The sequence below is a fragment of the Mercenaria mercenaria genome, chromosome 8, assembly GCF_021730395.1.
Source record: "Mercenaria mercenaria strain notata chromosome 8, MADL_Memer_1, whole genome shotgun sequence".
Lineage (NCBI taxonomy): Eukaryota > Metazoa > Mollusca > Bivalvia > Venerida > Veneridae > Mercenaria > Mercenaria mercenaria.
Window position 1 is genome coordinate 43248597 of NC_069368.1, and position 17007 is coordinate 43265603.

A 17007-nucleotide genomic window follows, 5' to 3' on the forward strand; every position below is an offset into this window, starting at 1 on the left:
AGTCTATCAATAGCACGTCTTCATATCCAAAGCGTAGCGTTAATTCGAGATGTACTTTAATCAGATTGCGTGCCCTCACACCTAGTGTTCTGGGACTTGGATCAACTCAGTGACTAAACGAGAGATGCGCCTTTACTCTTTTATTTCTCTAGTTATAGCGATTCTCTGCAAATAAAAACATACAAACAACATTCATACAACGCTCACCAATTATACATATACTCATATAAACAACAGATGTACTTTTGAACATACTTCACATCAACAAAGCTTGCACTATCCAATCATTCAGAAAATAAAATTTAAAGTCTATATATTCATTTTATGTTATTTAACAAATTCAATATCATAACTTCGAGTTCAATAATTACGCTTTGAATAAATTAACAGTATTTAGTTACCGAATTTGGTCTCTTACTCATCAAGTCTCATCAGAATAATTAATGTCCACAGTTAACGTTCAGTTCAGTTAACGTTTCAAAGTCTGGGCGGAAGTATAAACAAGTATGACGTTGACGTCAACGAACGCCGCAAATTATCACGTGGCTGAAGACGCCAAACAGACGTCAAATAAATAGCGTCAGATACAACAAATATTAGAAACTACATTTATGTTTCTAACAGTCCCCACTATGAAATTACATACATTTCATAACAAATAAACTTTTCAAAAAATTACACTTCCATGCTTTATCAATAATCAATAATTCTTAAGTTGATGACATATTTCACGTAATTAGTTAATCTATGCAAGGTGCACGAAATCTAACCAAAAAACAATTATCTACGCTTCATAAAGACAATTCATAAGTAGCGCATTTATAACAATTTGTACAACAAAACTTGGCTCTTACTTGTTTGTTATAATTATTATTTAGCTTCGAAAAATGTTAGGATCAAATTTACATTGAAGCCTCAAGAAGACACAGTTTAGTAACTGGCCTAATTAATTGACCTGATTTAGTTCTGATCACACAGCTTCTAACTAGGCCATCTCTACTAAGATTCACGTCAACCACTCGGCTAGTGGCCACTGTCCTCTGGGAACGTTGTCAACGGCAACAAGAACTACATCATCTTTCTTCAGGTTTACAGTTTTACGTTGCCATTTCTGACGTTTCTGAAGTAGTGGTAAGTATTCTCTCAACCATCGTTTCCAAAATACATCTGCGAGATACTGCACTTGTCTCCACCACCGTTTTGCGTATATATCTTGCTTCTTAAATATACCAACAGGTAAGCACTGGTTTGATTTCATTAGCAGTAGCATACTCGGCGTTAATGCTGGTGGGTCTCTGGGATCACTGCTAACGGGTGTCAAAGGTCTGTCATTTAGTATTTTCTCTCTTTCAGCCATTAATGTAAGCAGCTGCTCGTCGTTAAGTAGTTGTTCTCGGACGAGAGATTTCAATATAACTCTAGCAGAACGAATTAAACGTTCCCATGCTCCTCCCATATGGCTTGCGTTCGGAGGGTTGAAATGCCATTCAATGTCGTTCTGAGCAAAAAATCCACTGAGTTTGGACTGGTTCCATAGCTGCAATGATTTTCGTAGTTCAGTTTCACCTCCAACAAGATTGGTTCCATTATCACTGAAGACTTTCCGTGGGCGTCCACGTCGACTTTGAAAGCGTTGAAAGGCAGATATGAAGGAATCAGTAGATAGACTGTGAGCAATTTCAAAATGTACCGCACGCGACGTTAGGCACGTGAAAATACAACCATAACGCTTTTCTCGTGCACGAGCTGTCTTCACAATAAATGGTCCGAAATAATCGATTCCAATATGGGAAAATGGTGGCATATCCGGTGTTGTCTGCTCGTCAAGCAAGGGCGCCATCTGTTGGGTCATTAACGGTGTATGTTGTCGTCTGCATGGGATGCAACATCTCAAAATACTCTTCACTGCGCTAGGTCCGTGTAGAATCCAATATTTCTCACGTGACATAGAAAGTACATGCTCTTTTCCAACATGACCATTATGTTCGTGGATATGTTTTATTATTAGTTTTGTTACATGGTGTTTGCTAGGTAGTACGACTTGATATTTGCTTGGATAGTCGCATTGTAAGCGTCCTTGTACTCTGATCAGGTCATGGTGTATAATCGGGTTCAAAGATGCTAAACAACTGTATTTTCTTACAGAATTCCCATTTTGTAGATATATTCTCTCATCGGTAAACGACGTACGTTGAACCAACGCTAATATGGCATGTTCTGCCATGTTGAGTTCATTGGTGCTCAAGTCACCTTCACTCAGTCCCAAGGTGTGGTTTAAGTGTTTACGTCTGCAGTATACCTTATATCTTAGTAACCAAGCAACGGCCCTTCTCAGCTTCGTCCAACTGGAGTATCTATCTATTATACTTTGAATGGATTCAACTGCACTAGTTGTGTTGACGACAACCTCTTTTTTCAGCTCAGTGTCGTCGTCTAATTCAGGTTTAGTTAGGTGGCTTGGCCAATGGCTTTCATCTTTTTGAAGGAATTCAGGTCCATGCATCCAAAATTTCATTGTCTTAAAATCACTGGCATGCATTCCTCTAGAAGCGACGTCTGCTGGATTGGAAGCCGTATCTACGTGTCTCCATTGGTCCCGTGACGTCACATCATGAATTTCACTTACCCTATTTCCAACAAAGGTTTTGAATCTCCGGGTTTCGTTTTTAATATATCCAAGGACAATCATAGAATCTGTCCAGAATGTCACACTGTCAATGTTTATTTCTAGTTCGTCTGCTACTAGCGTATAAAGCCGGGAAGCGACAACTGCTCCTGAAAGTTCAAGTCTTGGAATAGATGTCGTTTTATTGGCGCTAGTCGTGATTTTCCAGCAACCAGAGAGCATGAAATCAGGTTCTTTTCATCTTTTAATCTCAAGTACACGCATGCGCCGTAACCAAGTTGAGAACCGTCGCAGAATACATGTAGCTGGGCATTCTTTAAGGTTCCAAAGTCCTGTGGTTTAAAACATCTTCTCACAGAGACAGATTCTAAATATGGAAGAGTATCTAACCATTGTTTCCACTCGTACGTATCTTTTTCAGGGATAGGATCGTCCCATGAAAGCTTCTGTCTACATAGGTTTTGTACTATAGCCTTTGCACGTAGAGTTACTGGTGCTACCAGTCCAAGGGGATCAAATATGGAACTGACGATGGAAAGGATGCCGCGTCTTGTTATTGGTTTTTCACTTAATTGCACTTTAAATTTGAGTTCATCTTTTTCTACATTCCACTGAACACCGAGGGCACGATCTACTGGCGAACTGTCACTCTTGCTAAGATTCATTATAGATCGCGCTCGTTCTGACTCTGGGATAGATTCAACGACATCTCTCTTATTGCTAAGCCATTTCGTCAGACGAAATCCTCCTCTCCTTAACAATGACTGCAAGTCTGCGGCTAACTCGATTGCTTTCTCATCAGAAGAAACTGATTTTAAGCAGTCGTCAACGTAAAAGTTCCTTTTAACGGTGTTGACTACCTCTGGTTTATACATATGCGCGTTATCCGACGCTGTTCGTATTAATGCATATGCTGTGCAACTTGGGGATGAGGTCGCGCCAAATAGGTGTACCAGCATCTTATAGCATCTAGGTTGTTGAGTCATGTCCCCTTCAGGCCACCATAGAAACCGTAGGGCATCACAATCTAAATCTTCGACACGGACCTGATGAAACATAGCCTCGATGTCGGCTGCTATAGCAACGGGCTCTTGACGAAATCTGATTAAAACGCCAACCAAGCTGTTCATAAAGTCGGGTCCTTGTAGAAGTTGACTATTTAGGGAAATTCCTTTGTATTTGGCGGCACAGTCAAATACAACTCTCACTTTTCCGGGCTTATTAGTATTCGTCACAGGATGATGGGGTAAGTACCACACGCGGTTACTATCAGATTCAATGTGTGTTACTTCCTGTGCATGTCCTTTCTGGATATAGTCAGTTACTGATGCTGTGTACATTTTATGCAGCTCTTGATCTCGTGCTAACTTCCTCTTCAAATGTTCGAGTCGCGCATGCGCAAGAGTCAAGTTGTTAGGCATTACTGCTTTCTCGTCACGCCATGGTAATTTCAGTTTGTAATGTCCATTTTCATATCTCAACGAAGAGTTCATAGTGTTTAAAGCTTTCTTGTCTTCTAGAGACATTGAATTTCTTTCTACTTTCACTTTGTCATCAAAGTCCGTAGTCCACATTTTCTCAAGTTGTTGTTGTAACAATACATCAGCTGACTGCTGAAAATTTACATTAGCTGATTTCTGTGTTGTAGTGTCTGTAACAGGTCCACGCACTGCCCAGCCTAGTTGAGTTTTAATGGCGTAGGGTTGATCATGGCGGCCTGAACGCACTTCTAAGGGTATATGTGCCTGTGGTGCATCTGTTCCAATAAGAAGCATCACAATGCTAGAGTCGATTTCAGGGTTTCTATCTTAGATAAATATGGTAGATCTCGGATGTCAGCGTTTTTCGCAGCAGATCTAGTTGATACTGGAAGAGATTTCACTGACCAAACTTTTCTCAACGTAACGTCGTTACCACCTGACGCCGGTTGCACGTGCAGCTCAACTTCCTGTCCTTCGACGATAATACCGGAAGAGCTTGCTGTAGACATCTTGAACGTCACAGGTTTAGAGGGTAGGTTCAGCGTTTTCAACAAGCGTTCATCACATAATGTTTGGTCAGCTCCCTCGTCAAGCAGAGCATAAGTCTTGCAGTACGTCCCACTTTTACCTCTAACAAGTACAGGTATTATACCTAAACAGTTCTTCACATAAGATCCGCTTTTAGTTGCGCAATTTACGACGGATTGTTGATCTGTGTGATCAGATTTACTATCTACCCAACTATGTAAAAGAAAGTGGTGTCTAGATTTACATTCTGTTACATTGCACCCAGTAGATTTTCTACAAACGTTAGAAAAATGTTTGCCCTTTAAACAATTGAAACAAAGTCTGTTCTTTTTTACAAACTGTTCCCTGTCATTTAAATTCATGGCTGTAAATTTCGTACATGAAGCTAAATCTTTACAACTACCTGAACAACAATAGCACTTACGTGACGGCTTATACATAGGATTGTTTACTGCACTATTCGTAGCAAAACTGACAGCATTATTTCTACGAGGTGCAGGACTTGGCTTTGACTTAAAGGTTCGATCTATAACAATCTTACCATGACTCTTCTCATTTGCAAGGTCAAGGCCATATAGGGAAGTGGCGATTCGAGCCTTTTCTTCTACAAAGTTCACTAGATCTGAAAAGCACAGTTCCCTACCAGACTCAGTAATTGAGTGTGCAATATCTACCCATTTACCGCGGACGTGCATAGGCAAACGTCTCACAATGCGACGTAAGTTGTCTGTGTTATCTATGTCTGACTTAAATCCTAACTGAGACAAAGTAATTTCACATTTTCTCATTTCAAGTGCTAAATCTGAAAGACCATTAGTGTCGGACGCCTTTAAGGAATGACCATTAACAATTTTATCTACATAAGTTCTAGCAATGTTATGTGGCCTACCGTACCGTGAGTACAAAATGTCTCTTGCTCGTTTATAACCTTCACTTGGACTCAGTAATACACAGTCTTCTATTGCACTCTTTGCCTCTCCGTCGCAGTAGTGATCAAGTAACTAAGTCGTAACCTGTCGTCACGAACTTTACAGTCAATGTTTGTTTCAAAGTTATTCACAAATTTGCAGTATTCCAATGTTGAACCGCTGAATCTCAGGAGCTCCGGCTTTGGTAAGTTGAATCCTTCTTGTAACGTATTTGCCAGCAACTGAAAAGCTGATTCTATGCTAGTGTCTGTATTTCTCAAAACGTTAGTGTCTGTATTTCTCAAAACGCTAGTGTCTGTATTTCTCAAAACGCTCGTGACTACATTCTCAGATGGATGCGCGTTCTGATTCATTGATCCATTCTTACGTTGCTCCGTTACCAAATGAGTGTTGTTAGGTGTATTTATAATTACACAGTCGTCGTGTGCACTTCTTGTGTTCTTATCAGACTGTTCATGACCGGAAGTGAAATCATTTACTGTCGTCTGCTTCACATATGACGAATCTTGCACGTGTTCACCAGTTTCTTCCTCCAATGCCTCGTGCCAGACCGATTCTTCAATACGCGCTTGCTCTAATTCACACTGATATTCAAGTTCTTGCTGTTTAATTTCTATTTCTCTGCGCGCCAGTTCAAGCTCGTGTTTTTTTCTAAGAGAATTTAACTTTTGCTCAGCAATCAAACGTTTAGCTTTGGAACTCGCAAGTTTCATTTTACACGTTGATGACGCATTGCTACAAATTTCGTCATTTTCATTATACTGGTTCGATGACTTCCATTGTTCATATCTTTCCTGAAACTCTGTGAAATTATTATGATAACACTCATAGGATTGTTCTAGATTTTCACAATCGGCGGGTTCGTCACATAAGTCTAGGCACTCTAAATGTATGTTCTTGAAAGCGTTGAATTTGTCGCACAGTTTCACATACAAGTTTTCAACAAGATCATCATTATCATGAGAAATCATGTATTGCTCCAACTCCTTATACAGTTTCGTCAGTTGCGCACATTGTGCTGACCTTGACCGCTTAAGTCCTTGAAAGGTTTTATTTTCAGAGTCTGTCATCTTGTATCCAATGGTATCGTCACTGTTTCTTCAGTGGATCTACATCAACCGCTGGATTCGAGCATTCGATTATTCGAACATTCGAGAATTGTTCTGGGACTTGGATCAACTCAGTGACTAAACGAGAGATGCGCCTTTACTCTTTTATTTCTCTAGTTATAGCGATTCTCTGCAAATAAAAACATACAAACAACATTCATACAACGCTCACCAATTATACATATACTCATATAAACAACAGATGTACTTTTGAACATACTTCACATCAACAAAGCTTGCACTATCCAATCATTCAGAAAATAAAATTTAAAGTCTATATATTCATTTTATGTTATTTAACAAATTCAATATCATAACTTCGAGTTCAATAATTACGCTTTGAATAAATTAACAGTATTTAGTTACCGAATTTGGTCTCTTACTCATCAAGTCTCATCAGAATAATTAATGTCCACAGTTAACGTTCAGTTCAGTTAACGTTTCAAAGTCTGGGCGGAAGTATAAACAAGTATGACGTTGACGTCAACGAACGCCGCAAATTATCACGTGGCTGAAGACGCCAAACAGACGTCAAATAAATAGCGTCAGATACAACAAATATTAGAAACTACATTTATGTTTCTAACACCTAGTATCATATAATGCATGGGATTTTGGCATGATACAGTATTTTTCATGGGTAACTCATTCAAAATGTAAAAATAAACAATAAAATGCTGTTTTGACTGACGCGTTAACTGAAGACAATCTTTAACAACGTGTTTGATTGATTGGTTTAATTATTATTATTATACCACATTTATATAGCACTCTTTTCATGCACATGTACACGTTCAAAAGTGCTTCACGGAAAAATTGCAAAAATACTAACAAATACGCATACAAAAATAATGTATTCCACATTAACAAAATTCATAAATGTAAAACGCTGTTTTATGAAGAAGAAGAAGCAAAAAGCATCAATGGTTCGGTCAGTTAACAAAATATTGTACAAAGAAGTGGGTTTTTAGCAGGCTTTTGAAAGCAGTTAGCGTGTCAGCTTCCCTGATCTTGACGGGAAGGGAGTTCCAAAGCTTTGGAGCAGTGCACGAAAAGCTGCGATTGAAAAGTGAGTAAGTTTTGCAGTTTCTCTCAAAGAGCAAAGAAAATTATATTTTACCTTTACGAGCACTTCGGTTATGAATCTTATTTTATAGATCTTCAACAAAAATGGTTTCCTCAATTTTGACATTAACCTAATACAGAGATCTATCGGTGATATTTCGCAGGTAGCAATATCGTATTTTGGCAGAATGAGTACATGAAGAAAATGTTTTTACTGGGTTTATCTGCTATTTTTTGCAAAGTATTCCTCCTTACAAGTCACTTAGATTTGAAAGGAAAATGGATAGCAATGACTAGTTCAGCACATGTTTCTCTGTATGTCATCCTTTGAGATTATTTCTAAATATTAGGGAAAAAAATCTTTTAACTCAATATCGCCAAAACCGTTCTAGTTGATCATTAGTTACTGATCCGATTTCTCAAAGTAACGATTAGACACGGTCTGAGATTACTGATTAACAAAAAAGGAACAAGCTCAAGATCAGTTTTCTTTAACTTTTATTAGTTTCAACAATGTCTGTTTTAAACTCTTAACTTGTATAAAAAAATGTGTAAATAAAGATTTTAAAAATTTTATTTATGTAATAATTTCTAGGCACACCATCCATATCTGAGTGCGCATGTGCGGTACGCCTGAGAATACGTCGAGACAGTCATAAACTCGGACAACCATTCAGGGTTAACAACAAAGTCTTTATGTTCCGTGTATTTAATGTTCTTGTAAAATATGGGTTTCGGTCCGTAAATATACTGGTCCCTGTCGTCCCACTCGGCAGGTGGCGCTTTCCAGTCAGAATGGATTGCAATTGCTGGCCGTGCGGGAACAACTCTGGAAAAGATATTTGAAAATATGAATACATGTGAAAAACGTGTACGATCTTGATAATATGTTAAAAGTTAAATATCATCATGCACATACGATTTAATGAATGGTTTATAGCAGGATCATGTTTTATCAAAACGGTATGAGGTGGTTATGTAAGCCTGTGGAATATTTTCACGAGGGCGTATGCCAGAGTGGATTAAACACGCGTCGTATAACCGATAGAATTGTTGAGATATGTTAAAATATGGTACAGTTACATGTTATTTCGATTCTAATATGTCTTAAATATATGTGCAAATTTCCAAAAATTTCGGCCGACGTTACCGTATTTTAGCAGTGTTATAATACGGGAAGAAACACGTCCCGCGGAATAACTTATGAGAGTATAGACGTCTCGTAAATTATTCAACGCACCTAACTCTACATGGAATTCGAAATCTTCGGTTTTGAAAGAAAAATCCTATCGTAATACAGTCCCTCGAGACGGGCCAGAATTAAGCAAGTAAGATTATTACTTTTTAACTTCGTTTTTCCAGATATTCAAATTTTTCCTTGGCGTCTCTTCGTCGTCCTTCTTCGGTTTGTCGAGCAAATTTGGAATCGGTTTGGACATGGTTATGAGAGAATTGACGTCTGGCGTCTTCATTAAGCTGGGGTCTCTGCGGTTGATCATCGTAAAATTAGGTGTTGGTGATTTCGGTCTCCTGTACATCGTCCGCAAAGATCCTGCAATAAATTTTATTATCATTTGATTATAATACATTCTTAGTTTGTTTGGTATAAAATTAGTGTTTATGAGATTTAGATTTAAGAGTAAAGGGCTATTACTCTGTATGACCCGAGCTTGATTTCTGCTACGAATACTAGAATACAGCATATACGAATATGTTTTGCATGTTTTAGGCGATTCTGTTAATATTTTCTTTCTATCATAAAAATCTCGAGATTTGAGCAGTCTGGAAATTTTCTGTTCCTTGGAAGCCGCCCAGGGTGGTTAGTGTAAGTTGCGAAAACTAACTGTAGACCAATCAATTTAATTGACGCCACCGCTATTATAGCGCTTGTTTAAAGACCTACCTAGATCCGTTACGCTTCGTTGTAGTGGTGGCAGTGTAACACTCTTCGTGGCAGAATCATCTATGCTCTTACGTTGTTGATGCCTTCCTGTCGGCTTGTTAGTCCAACCAATATCTCCTGAATTGTATGAAAATAACATAATGGTAATCTCTTGTTGATTTTTCGACAATACTTGTGGCTTTGTTTCATTTTTCTTGAGTTTGTACCGTTTTACAATACGTTTGTGTATTTATTTATTTTTCGTATTTTGGCGCTATGACATCCAGGTAAAGGATGCAATGATGTAGCTTATGTGTTTCCCTTTTGACAAAATACTGTACTAAACTTGGACCTGTAGAACCAAAATGCCAACCACCGCTATGTACATTGCCTTAAAATTTCTTGATAATAAGGGAGGTCAAGCTTACAGTAAACAGTTTTAGATTAAATATCCTTTAGATATGTTGCTCATCCCTGTTGATTTGAGCGTCAGTTTTGTAATTGATCGCATACATTTATAAACGGACAATAATACCTATATCTCTGTCCCTGCACTTCTTGAAAACCGGTATAATTGGGTGGACAGTGGTCATCGAGTTACCATGGTCGGCGGACGGTCCCAGCACATCGAGACTACTGTTTCTCCCCTGCGGTGAAAAATCACAACTGATTTAGAAATACGAACACTTCAGAACCATCGAAAATTAAATGTTTGAATGCAGTTTTTACCCTTACCATGCATGCAGCTTTATGCAGCATCGGTAACTCCAAACTGTGCCAAGCATGTAGATTTAAGAATGAATTTTCATTATTTTACCTAAAACGGTATAAACATAAAATATCTTCTTAGTTTTGCTGTTCCTTACAATTTATTTGTTTGTTTGTTTTGGGTTTAACGCCGTTTTTCAATAGTATTTCAGTCATGTAACAGCGGGCAGTTAACCTAATGCTGCGTTTACACTTAGCCACGATGTCCACGATGTCCACGATTTAAAGAAAAGCTCGGAGCTCTACGATTTATTGCACGATTTTTTTATTTCTACGCTTTCCTGCGCTTTCTTACGCTTTGTTACTACCTGCAGCGTTTTATTACGAAACCAACACGATTCTGATCGAGATCTGCCACGATTTCTTCACGTTCTCTCAAGTTCTCTTACGATTACCACGATATGCTATCACGTTTTGTCACGTTCTGTTTAGATCCCTCACGTTATCAAGTTTTGTTAAGCTCTCCTACGATTTATGGCCACTATTTGACCAAGATTGACACGTTCTGAGCACGATTGGAGTATAAATAGGAGGCATGGATCATCCTCCCATTCTCTCCAGAGATTCCAAAGAGGAACGAGATATGCGTCAAATAGCTGAGCAAGATGCTGAATTTGCAATTTTCGTGTATGCCTATAATAGTTACTCGTCGGTAGCAGCAACAAGGGACGGAACAAGGCAGGATAGAAGAGAGAGGAAGGAGAATAAGAAATAGAAGGCCTAAGACCTGCTGGGTACGACCATGGTTAAGTGGAAACCGAAGGCACCAACTGAGAGAATATCCTCAACTTTTCAACACAGAACTCAGGCAAAGATGTTGGCTCCAACTTCAACTATGTAAGAATACCTCCAGATCTATTGGAACTTAGAATCGTGTTTCCAAGTTCACCAAGATGCCCATACGATGGCGCATCAAGGTCTGATGCGCTACGTTAAGGTCTGTTAAGCTGCATTACGCTCTACAACGATTTCCACGTTCTATCACGCTCTCTCAAGATTCAAGATAAATCAGGATAATCGTGGCAAAATTTTTGACTGTCAAAAATTTTGTCACGATCGTTACGATCATCACGATTCCACCAAGTGCTCTCAAGATCACCACGATTCGATCTCACGAGTCCCCGCGCTCACCCACTGGCGCCAGATCAGAAAGAAAATGCCTCCGTACGTGTTATACCCTACCCCTAGGTATTCTATAAGAACCATGGTCGTGAACGGGAAAATATACTAACCCGTTTCAATCGCACATTTCATACCTAAAACACGCAGTGCGGTAAATGTGTACTATGAATATCAAACAAGTAGTGATTTATCTTCCATTGTGTACCAGTTACATTTTTTCAATATATCTTATCTTAGAAAAATAACGCATAGTTTATAGTAATTTCAACATTACACAAAAAACTTGCTTGAACTTCCCTGGTAAAGTTCCGTTCTAGATTACAAAACCATTCTGATTGGCTGATGTGAAAATGTATGTCAATCGTCATTTTACTACATGTGTTCGCTAAAATGTGAAAATACAGCATTAATGTGCAAAATGAATAAAAGAAACAGAACAGATAGAGACCAATGCACGATTTCAAATTAAAGATCATATACAAGAAGAATTTCATTCATCATTTCGAGTTTTAGTGTAAAATTGTGATTTTTTTAAATTCTGTTTTTGTTTGTTTACGTTTCGCCAAACATGTGCACACTGCCGTGACCTCTAGACCGGATGTTCATTAGGGAAGGTCAAGCAAGTTTTTTCTGTAACGTTGAATAAAACATAAAATATGTTGATAATCTCAGCAATATGGAATATTGAGACAATGTGACTGGTGCACGATGGAATATAAATTATCGCTTGTTCAATATACTAGGTACCCATTCACCGACCTGCGCGTTTAAATTGAGAAATGTACGATTGAAACGGGTTAGTGCACTTTCCCGTTCACGACCATGGTTCTTATAGAATACCTAGGGGTAGGGTATAACACGTACGGAGGCATTTTCTTTCTGATCTGGTGCCAGTGCGCTCACCACGCTTCTCTCAAATCGTGGACATCGTGGCTAAGTGTAAACGCAGCATAACCAGTGTTCCTGGATTCTGTACCAGTACAAACCTGTTCTCCGCAAGTAACTGCCAACTTCCCCACACGAATCGGAGGTGGAGGACTAATGATTTTAGACACAGTGTCGTTTATCAAATAGTCACGGAGAACATACGCCCCGCCCGAGGATCGAACTCACGACCCCGCGATCCGTAGACCAACGCTCTTACCTACGGAGCTAATATACATGTAAGAATCTTATAATATACATTATATGTAAAGTCGCAAAAACTTGATAAAGTAAGGCAAAATGAAATCTAAACATAAGTTCTTTTTAAATTCTTAAGTAAATTTGTAGCCCTTTTTTGTTTTATACAAACGATAAAGTGGCGGCGTCTAGTTTCAGAGCGGTCGATCTTTGGGAAAACTAATTCCCATGAGACCTCGGGAACGTCATGATTCTGTTTACAGAATCTGTATCTTATTTGCGTTTTTAACTTAAAGACTAATAACAATAGAAATCTGTTCTACATAAAATACCAACAAAAGTGAACAAAAAGTCATACCCCGTCCTCCTTGTTTTCCAGCATTTTTGATGAGTCTTTTTTTTTTTTAGTTTTAGCACGCAGATTCAGATTTGATATCAATGTCCATTATTTATCGCACTGCTTTAAATATTGCATATATAAACTTTCGATTTTCAAAGCGCATTTAAATTACACGTCTGTTTAATAAAGACTTACAACAAAGAAAAATCGTTTATATATAAGGTAATCGGGTATTTAATAATAGCAGTAACTACCGTATATACTTCAATGAATTATACAAGAAAAAATGTAACAACTGCGATGGTAAATAGGTCTGTAATACGTACATTTCTTTCATTCTTTCTATTTATTTGCATTGAAATGCGTTACACTAGTAGATGCGTTTGGAACGCATCAAAACAGCGGTTCATTGATATCTGCTTACCCGCAAGTTCCAAAGCATTGTTGCAGGGATGAATGGATTGAAGCTACTACTTCACAGCTTACTGATTTTCTTTAACATAATCATTCCAACCAAGATGGCATAAACTGTATGTATGTATGACACTAAAGGTGATAAAGTAAGTAAAAGTTTGTTTGTTTGTTTGTTTTGGGTTAAACGCCGTTTTTCAACAGTATTTCAGTCATGTAACGGCGGGAAGTTAACCTAACCAGTGTTCCTGGATTCTGTACCAGTACAAACTTGTTCTCCGCAAGTAACTGCCAAAGTTCCCCACATAAATTATCAGAGGTGGAGGACGAATGATTTCAGACACAATGACTTTTATCAAATCGTCAACGAGAACATACGCCCCGTAAAAGTGTTAAACATTGGTAATATGATTGTTTAAATTATTTCAAGATTTACAACAGTTTATTTTCTTCTTAACAATAATTTATAACTATATCTTGTAAAAAACACGTCAACAAATATGATCCACTGGTCCATATAGTACCCAAATTTCATCGGTTGTTTTGTTGGTTTGTTTGTTGTTTTTTGTTGTTGTTTTTTTTTTTTTCCTCAGAATAAAAAGGCAAATCGCCTAAAATGTGTGACTGGATCGCTTTAACATAGAGCTACTCACAAATGTGTCTATTACGCCGATCGGGTCAAAATCGCTGCACTTGGGATCAGCAAAAATGTCGCTCAGCCAACGGCACAAGTTTCAAGCTAAATGTTAATTAAATTGCTTAAGTCACAGATCATGGAGTAAAATGATTCTTGAACGTATTATCATACGTTTTTTATCTGCATTGCATTTATGACAGTCTCAAACATTAAAAAAAACCGGACAGATTTTTATCATGAGTGCGGCTTTTGAAACAAATATAACGGCAATAGAAATAAATTTATGATCTTGTAATTCTTTAAGAAGTATTTAACACTACTGAGCCGGCACGTATATATCGTATGACGGGGTATGAAGTAATATAGATCAGTGTTGAATGTATATAATACGGAGATCTAGCTTTTGCATATACATTCTGTAGTTGCTTTTAACTCATGTCGGATTGCAAAAATCTATACGCACAGTAGAGAAGGAAGGGCGGTTGCATTTTTACTTAAGAAATAGATAAATATACACATATCACGTAAGAGCGGTAAGCAAATAGATATAAAAAAGATCTATTTAAACAAGAAAAACAAGGATTACATGTTCAAAAGGGAAAAAAATTACCTAACTTACAAAAAAAAATGTCTGTAAATAGAAAAAAAAACTTACACTAGATATTGCCGAGCGAAAACGCCATCCATTTCGTTCTATCAACATTATGCAAACATAAATATTTCATACAAGTTTCTGTTTATCATTGAGACATTATTTAGTCGCGTATTATTATGTCAAAAACATCAAAGGTATAACCATATATCACAACTGAATGAATTTTGTCTCGTACTGATTCATAAAACAAAAACGGCAATTTGGAATCTGCCCAAATAATCATTTAGCGTGATTGACTGCCATTGTGAAAAATCAAAGCGGTCCCCGATAGAACATTTGTATATTTACACCTATTGTGGTACAATGTATTCACTTATTAGTACAATACAAATACAATTTTTATTTAAAGTCAGTGTAACATAGCTCCCATTGGAGCTGTATTAATTCGGAAAACTTTCCAACAGATCTCCCCACGTGGAAAGTGAGACTATATACGGAACAACCGAATAAAATGCGTGCAGCACAGACCACAGCAGAGTTGATATCTTGTGAAATCATTTAAATTCGCTGGCATGAAATTTCGCGCAAACGTGAAAAAGGACTATTTCGTGCGGGCTTTAATTCGCGCATTTTCAATTTTAGAAATGAAAAAATAAAATCAAAAAATAATAATAGCGCGGTCTTAAATTCGCGCATCGGCCCTAGCGCGAAATACGCGAAAATTCGTCCTACGCGAATAAAAACCATTTCAGATATTGAAAATCACTTCTATAGAGCGACTTCAAAGTCCATAGACAGTTGAAGTATTCATAATGGCAGCGGGATGATATGATATCATTTATATATAGACAGACAGTTCCTTCAGAGAAGATAAATATTCGCGAAACACAGCTTGAGGTCCGATAATACTGACAACCGCCCTGAACCATTTTCCTAGACAAAAAGGCAACACAGAAGCAAAATCTCATTCCTGTGCAACAAACGTACATGCTGTTTCCTTCTTGGTTTTAGGAAAGAGTATTTTACAAGATCAATACTTACTACTCAAATCATGTTTGTAATTTAAATGTATTGTAATTATGTATTTGCAAATATGGTATGAATAAATGGTGTTTAAACTAAGGGTCTCAAAATACAGCATATATACGGCTCAATAATATTTTACGAATAAGGCCTGTAGTCTGTTTGTCTAAAGTTACCATTTTACAGCATTTATACCTTCTCCTGTCCCATCTGGGATATATTAACATAGAATCACCATTCATATTTGATTTTTTGTGGGGGGGGGGAGTGGGGAGGGACAGAATCAAACAAACACAATTATATAGCGATTTCGCTTATCTGCAATGGAGGAAGATCCCAGATGCCCCTCTGGGCGTTTTTTGGACCATCGACCTTCCATCCGGCCGCTGGACAACTTTCTCACATGTAAATCTTTATATCCCACGCGAGGTTTCAAGCCCACATCAATCAGGGGCAAGGCTGCGAAATCAGCGACCTTAATTGGCCACGGCTCATTCGGCAAAAACTGTATACAAACCGTGTAACAGATATGTTAATAATCACTGATTCACTAAAAAATAACATTGCCCGAAATTACCAATGAGGACATTCAATAATCGTATTTTCAAAAACATTACAATCCGATTTTCGTATATTTTTTTTTTAGTTTCTAGCAACACTACTAGTTTTCATTGTATTACGTAATTGTAACATTGTGAAATGTCTAGTATTCGTCCTCACATGGCATCAGGAAAATATTACCGCAGTTTTGCTCAGCACTATATTTTGGGGTTGTATAATTAAAATGCAATAACGAAACTTGCCTTCGTTAGAATATCGCAATTGCACGGCATCGCCAACATAATATTTTATCCCATTCATTACTCAATAAGAACAGATCATTTTTCCTAATTAGAGAATGTTTAAAATATTGAAAAATGTGTTAGCAACATGGGTATTAAAAAGCATACGTCCGGTCGACATTAAGTCTAATCCGTCGGACTGATCCGTCTATTGTGGGAGTGGAGATTTTTTTAATCAGTGTTTCTTTTCTCAAGATTATACCTCAGACTACAGTATATCATTGCGTTTTTTGATCATGCAATCATAAGTTTGTCAATATGTTTGTTAAAAATTCATGCTGTGGACTGTTAATGAAATATTAACCAAGCACCAAGCGTTAGTTACTGATGAGAGACAGATAGGTGACGGAGAAAGGAATATAGGCGCCAGTAAGTTTTTTTTTTTTTTTTTTTTTTTTTTGCATGTTTTATTCTGTAGTAGCGGGCTTGTCTTTTTATGCGTTTTTAATGAAATTGTTTTTAATGGCTTATTGCATGATTTCGAAATACACGACAGACATTAATTTTTTATGGGAAGGATAGCGTTT

At 37.6% G+C, this 17007-nt stretch overlaps 4 protein-coding genes across 5 annotated transcripts; all 4 read right to left on the reverse strand.

Moving 5' to 3' along the window:
• Window positions 1-1006: 1006 nt before the first annotated feature.
• LOC128558878 (uncharacterized) lies at window positions 1007-2689 on the reverse strand. Its single transcript, XM_053549126.1, has one exon. The coding sequence runs from the start codon at window positions 2687-2689 to the stop codon at window positions 1007-1009; it is 1683 nt and encodes a 560-aa protein (XP_053405101.1).
• A 53-nt stretch (window positions 2690-2742) lies between these two features.
• LOC123541351 (uncharacterized) lies at window positions 2743-4401 on the reverse strand. The gene has a single exon (XM_045326779.2). The coding sequence runs from the start codon at window positions 4399-4401 to the stop codon at window positions 2743-2745; it is 1659 nt and encodes a 552-aa protein (XP_045182714.2).
• Window positions 4402-4443: 42 nt separating this feature from the next.
• On the reverse strand, window positions 4444-8139 carry LOC123533215 (uncharacterized). The gene is made up of 2 exons (XM_053549791.1): window positions 7040-8139; window positions 4444-6803 (listed from the first exon to the last, which is right to left on the reverse strand). Exon 2 carries the CDS (start codon window positions 6632-6634, stop codon window positions 5594-5596), a length of 1041 nt encoding a protein of 346 aa, XP_053405766.1. The 5' UTR covers window positions 6635-6803; window positions 7040-8139; the 3' UTR covers window positions 4444-5593.
• An 80-nt stretch (window positions 8140-8219) lies between these two features.
• On the reverse strand, window positions 8220-14863 carry LOC123565769 (uncharacterized). 2 transcript variants are annotated; one of them, XM_045359557.2, is made up of 5 exons: window positions 14676-14863; window positions 10156-10267; window positions 9642-9758; window positions 9080-9290; window positions 8220-8567 (listed from the first exon to the last, which is right to left on the reverse strand). In XM_045359557.2, the coding sequence occupies exons 1-5, from the start codon at window positions 14721-14723 to the stop codon at window positions 8330-8332; spliced, it is 726 nt and encodes a 241-aa protein (XP_045215492.2). In that variant the 5' UTR covers window positions 14724-14863; the 3' UTR covers window positions 8220-8329. The 2 variants fall into 2 exon arrangements, with proteins under 2 accessions (XP_045215492.2, XP_045215493.2); XM_045359558.2 differs by lacking the exon at window positions 14676-14863 and adding an exon at window positions 12991-13149.
• Between the last annotated feature and the right edge of the window lie 2144 nt (window positions 14864-17007).

What these genes read in the sequence shown, in the direction of transcription:
- LOC128558878 (XM_053549126.1), bottom strand. Translation starts at nt 2,689, where the DNA reads ATGATTGTCCTTGGATATATTAAAAACGAAACCCGGAGATTCAAAACC.
- LOC123541351 (XM_045326779.2), bottom strand. Translation starts at nt 4,401, where the DNA reads ATGCTTCTTATTGGAACAGATGCACCACAGGCACATATACCCTTAGAA.
- LOC123533215 (XM_053549791.1), bottom strand. Translation starts at nt 6,634, where the DNA reads ATGACAGACTCTGAAAATAAAACCTTTCAAGGACTTAAGCGGTCAAGG.
- LOC123565769 (XM_045359557.2), bottom strand. Translation starts at nt 14,723, where the DNA reads ATGTTGATAGAACGAAATGGATGGCGTTTTCGCTCGGCAATATCTAGT. An exon ending in GTGCAGGGACAGAGATATAG is followed by an intron (nt 9,759 to 10,155) that starts GTATTATTGTCC and finishes CATACAATTCAG; the next exon opens with GAGATATTGGTTGGACTAAC. An exon ending in TGGAAAAACGAAGTTAAAAA is followed by an intron (nt 8,568 to 9,079) that starts GTAATAATCTTA and finishes TATCTTTTCCAG; the next exon opens with AGTTGTTCCCGCACGGCCAG.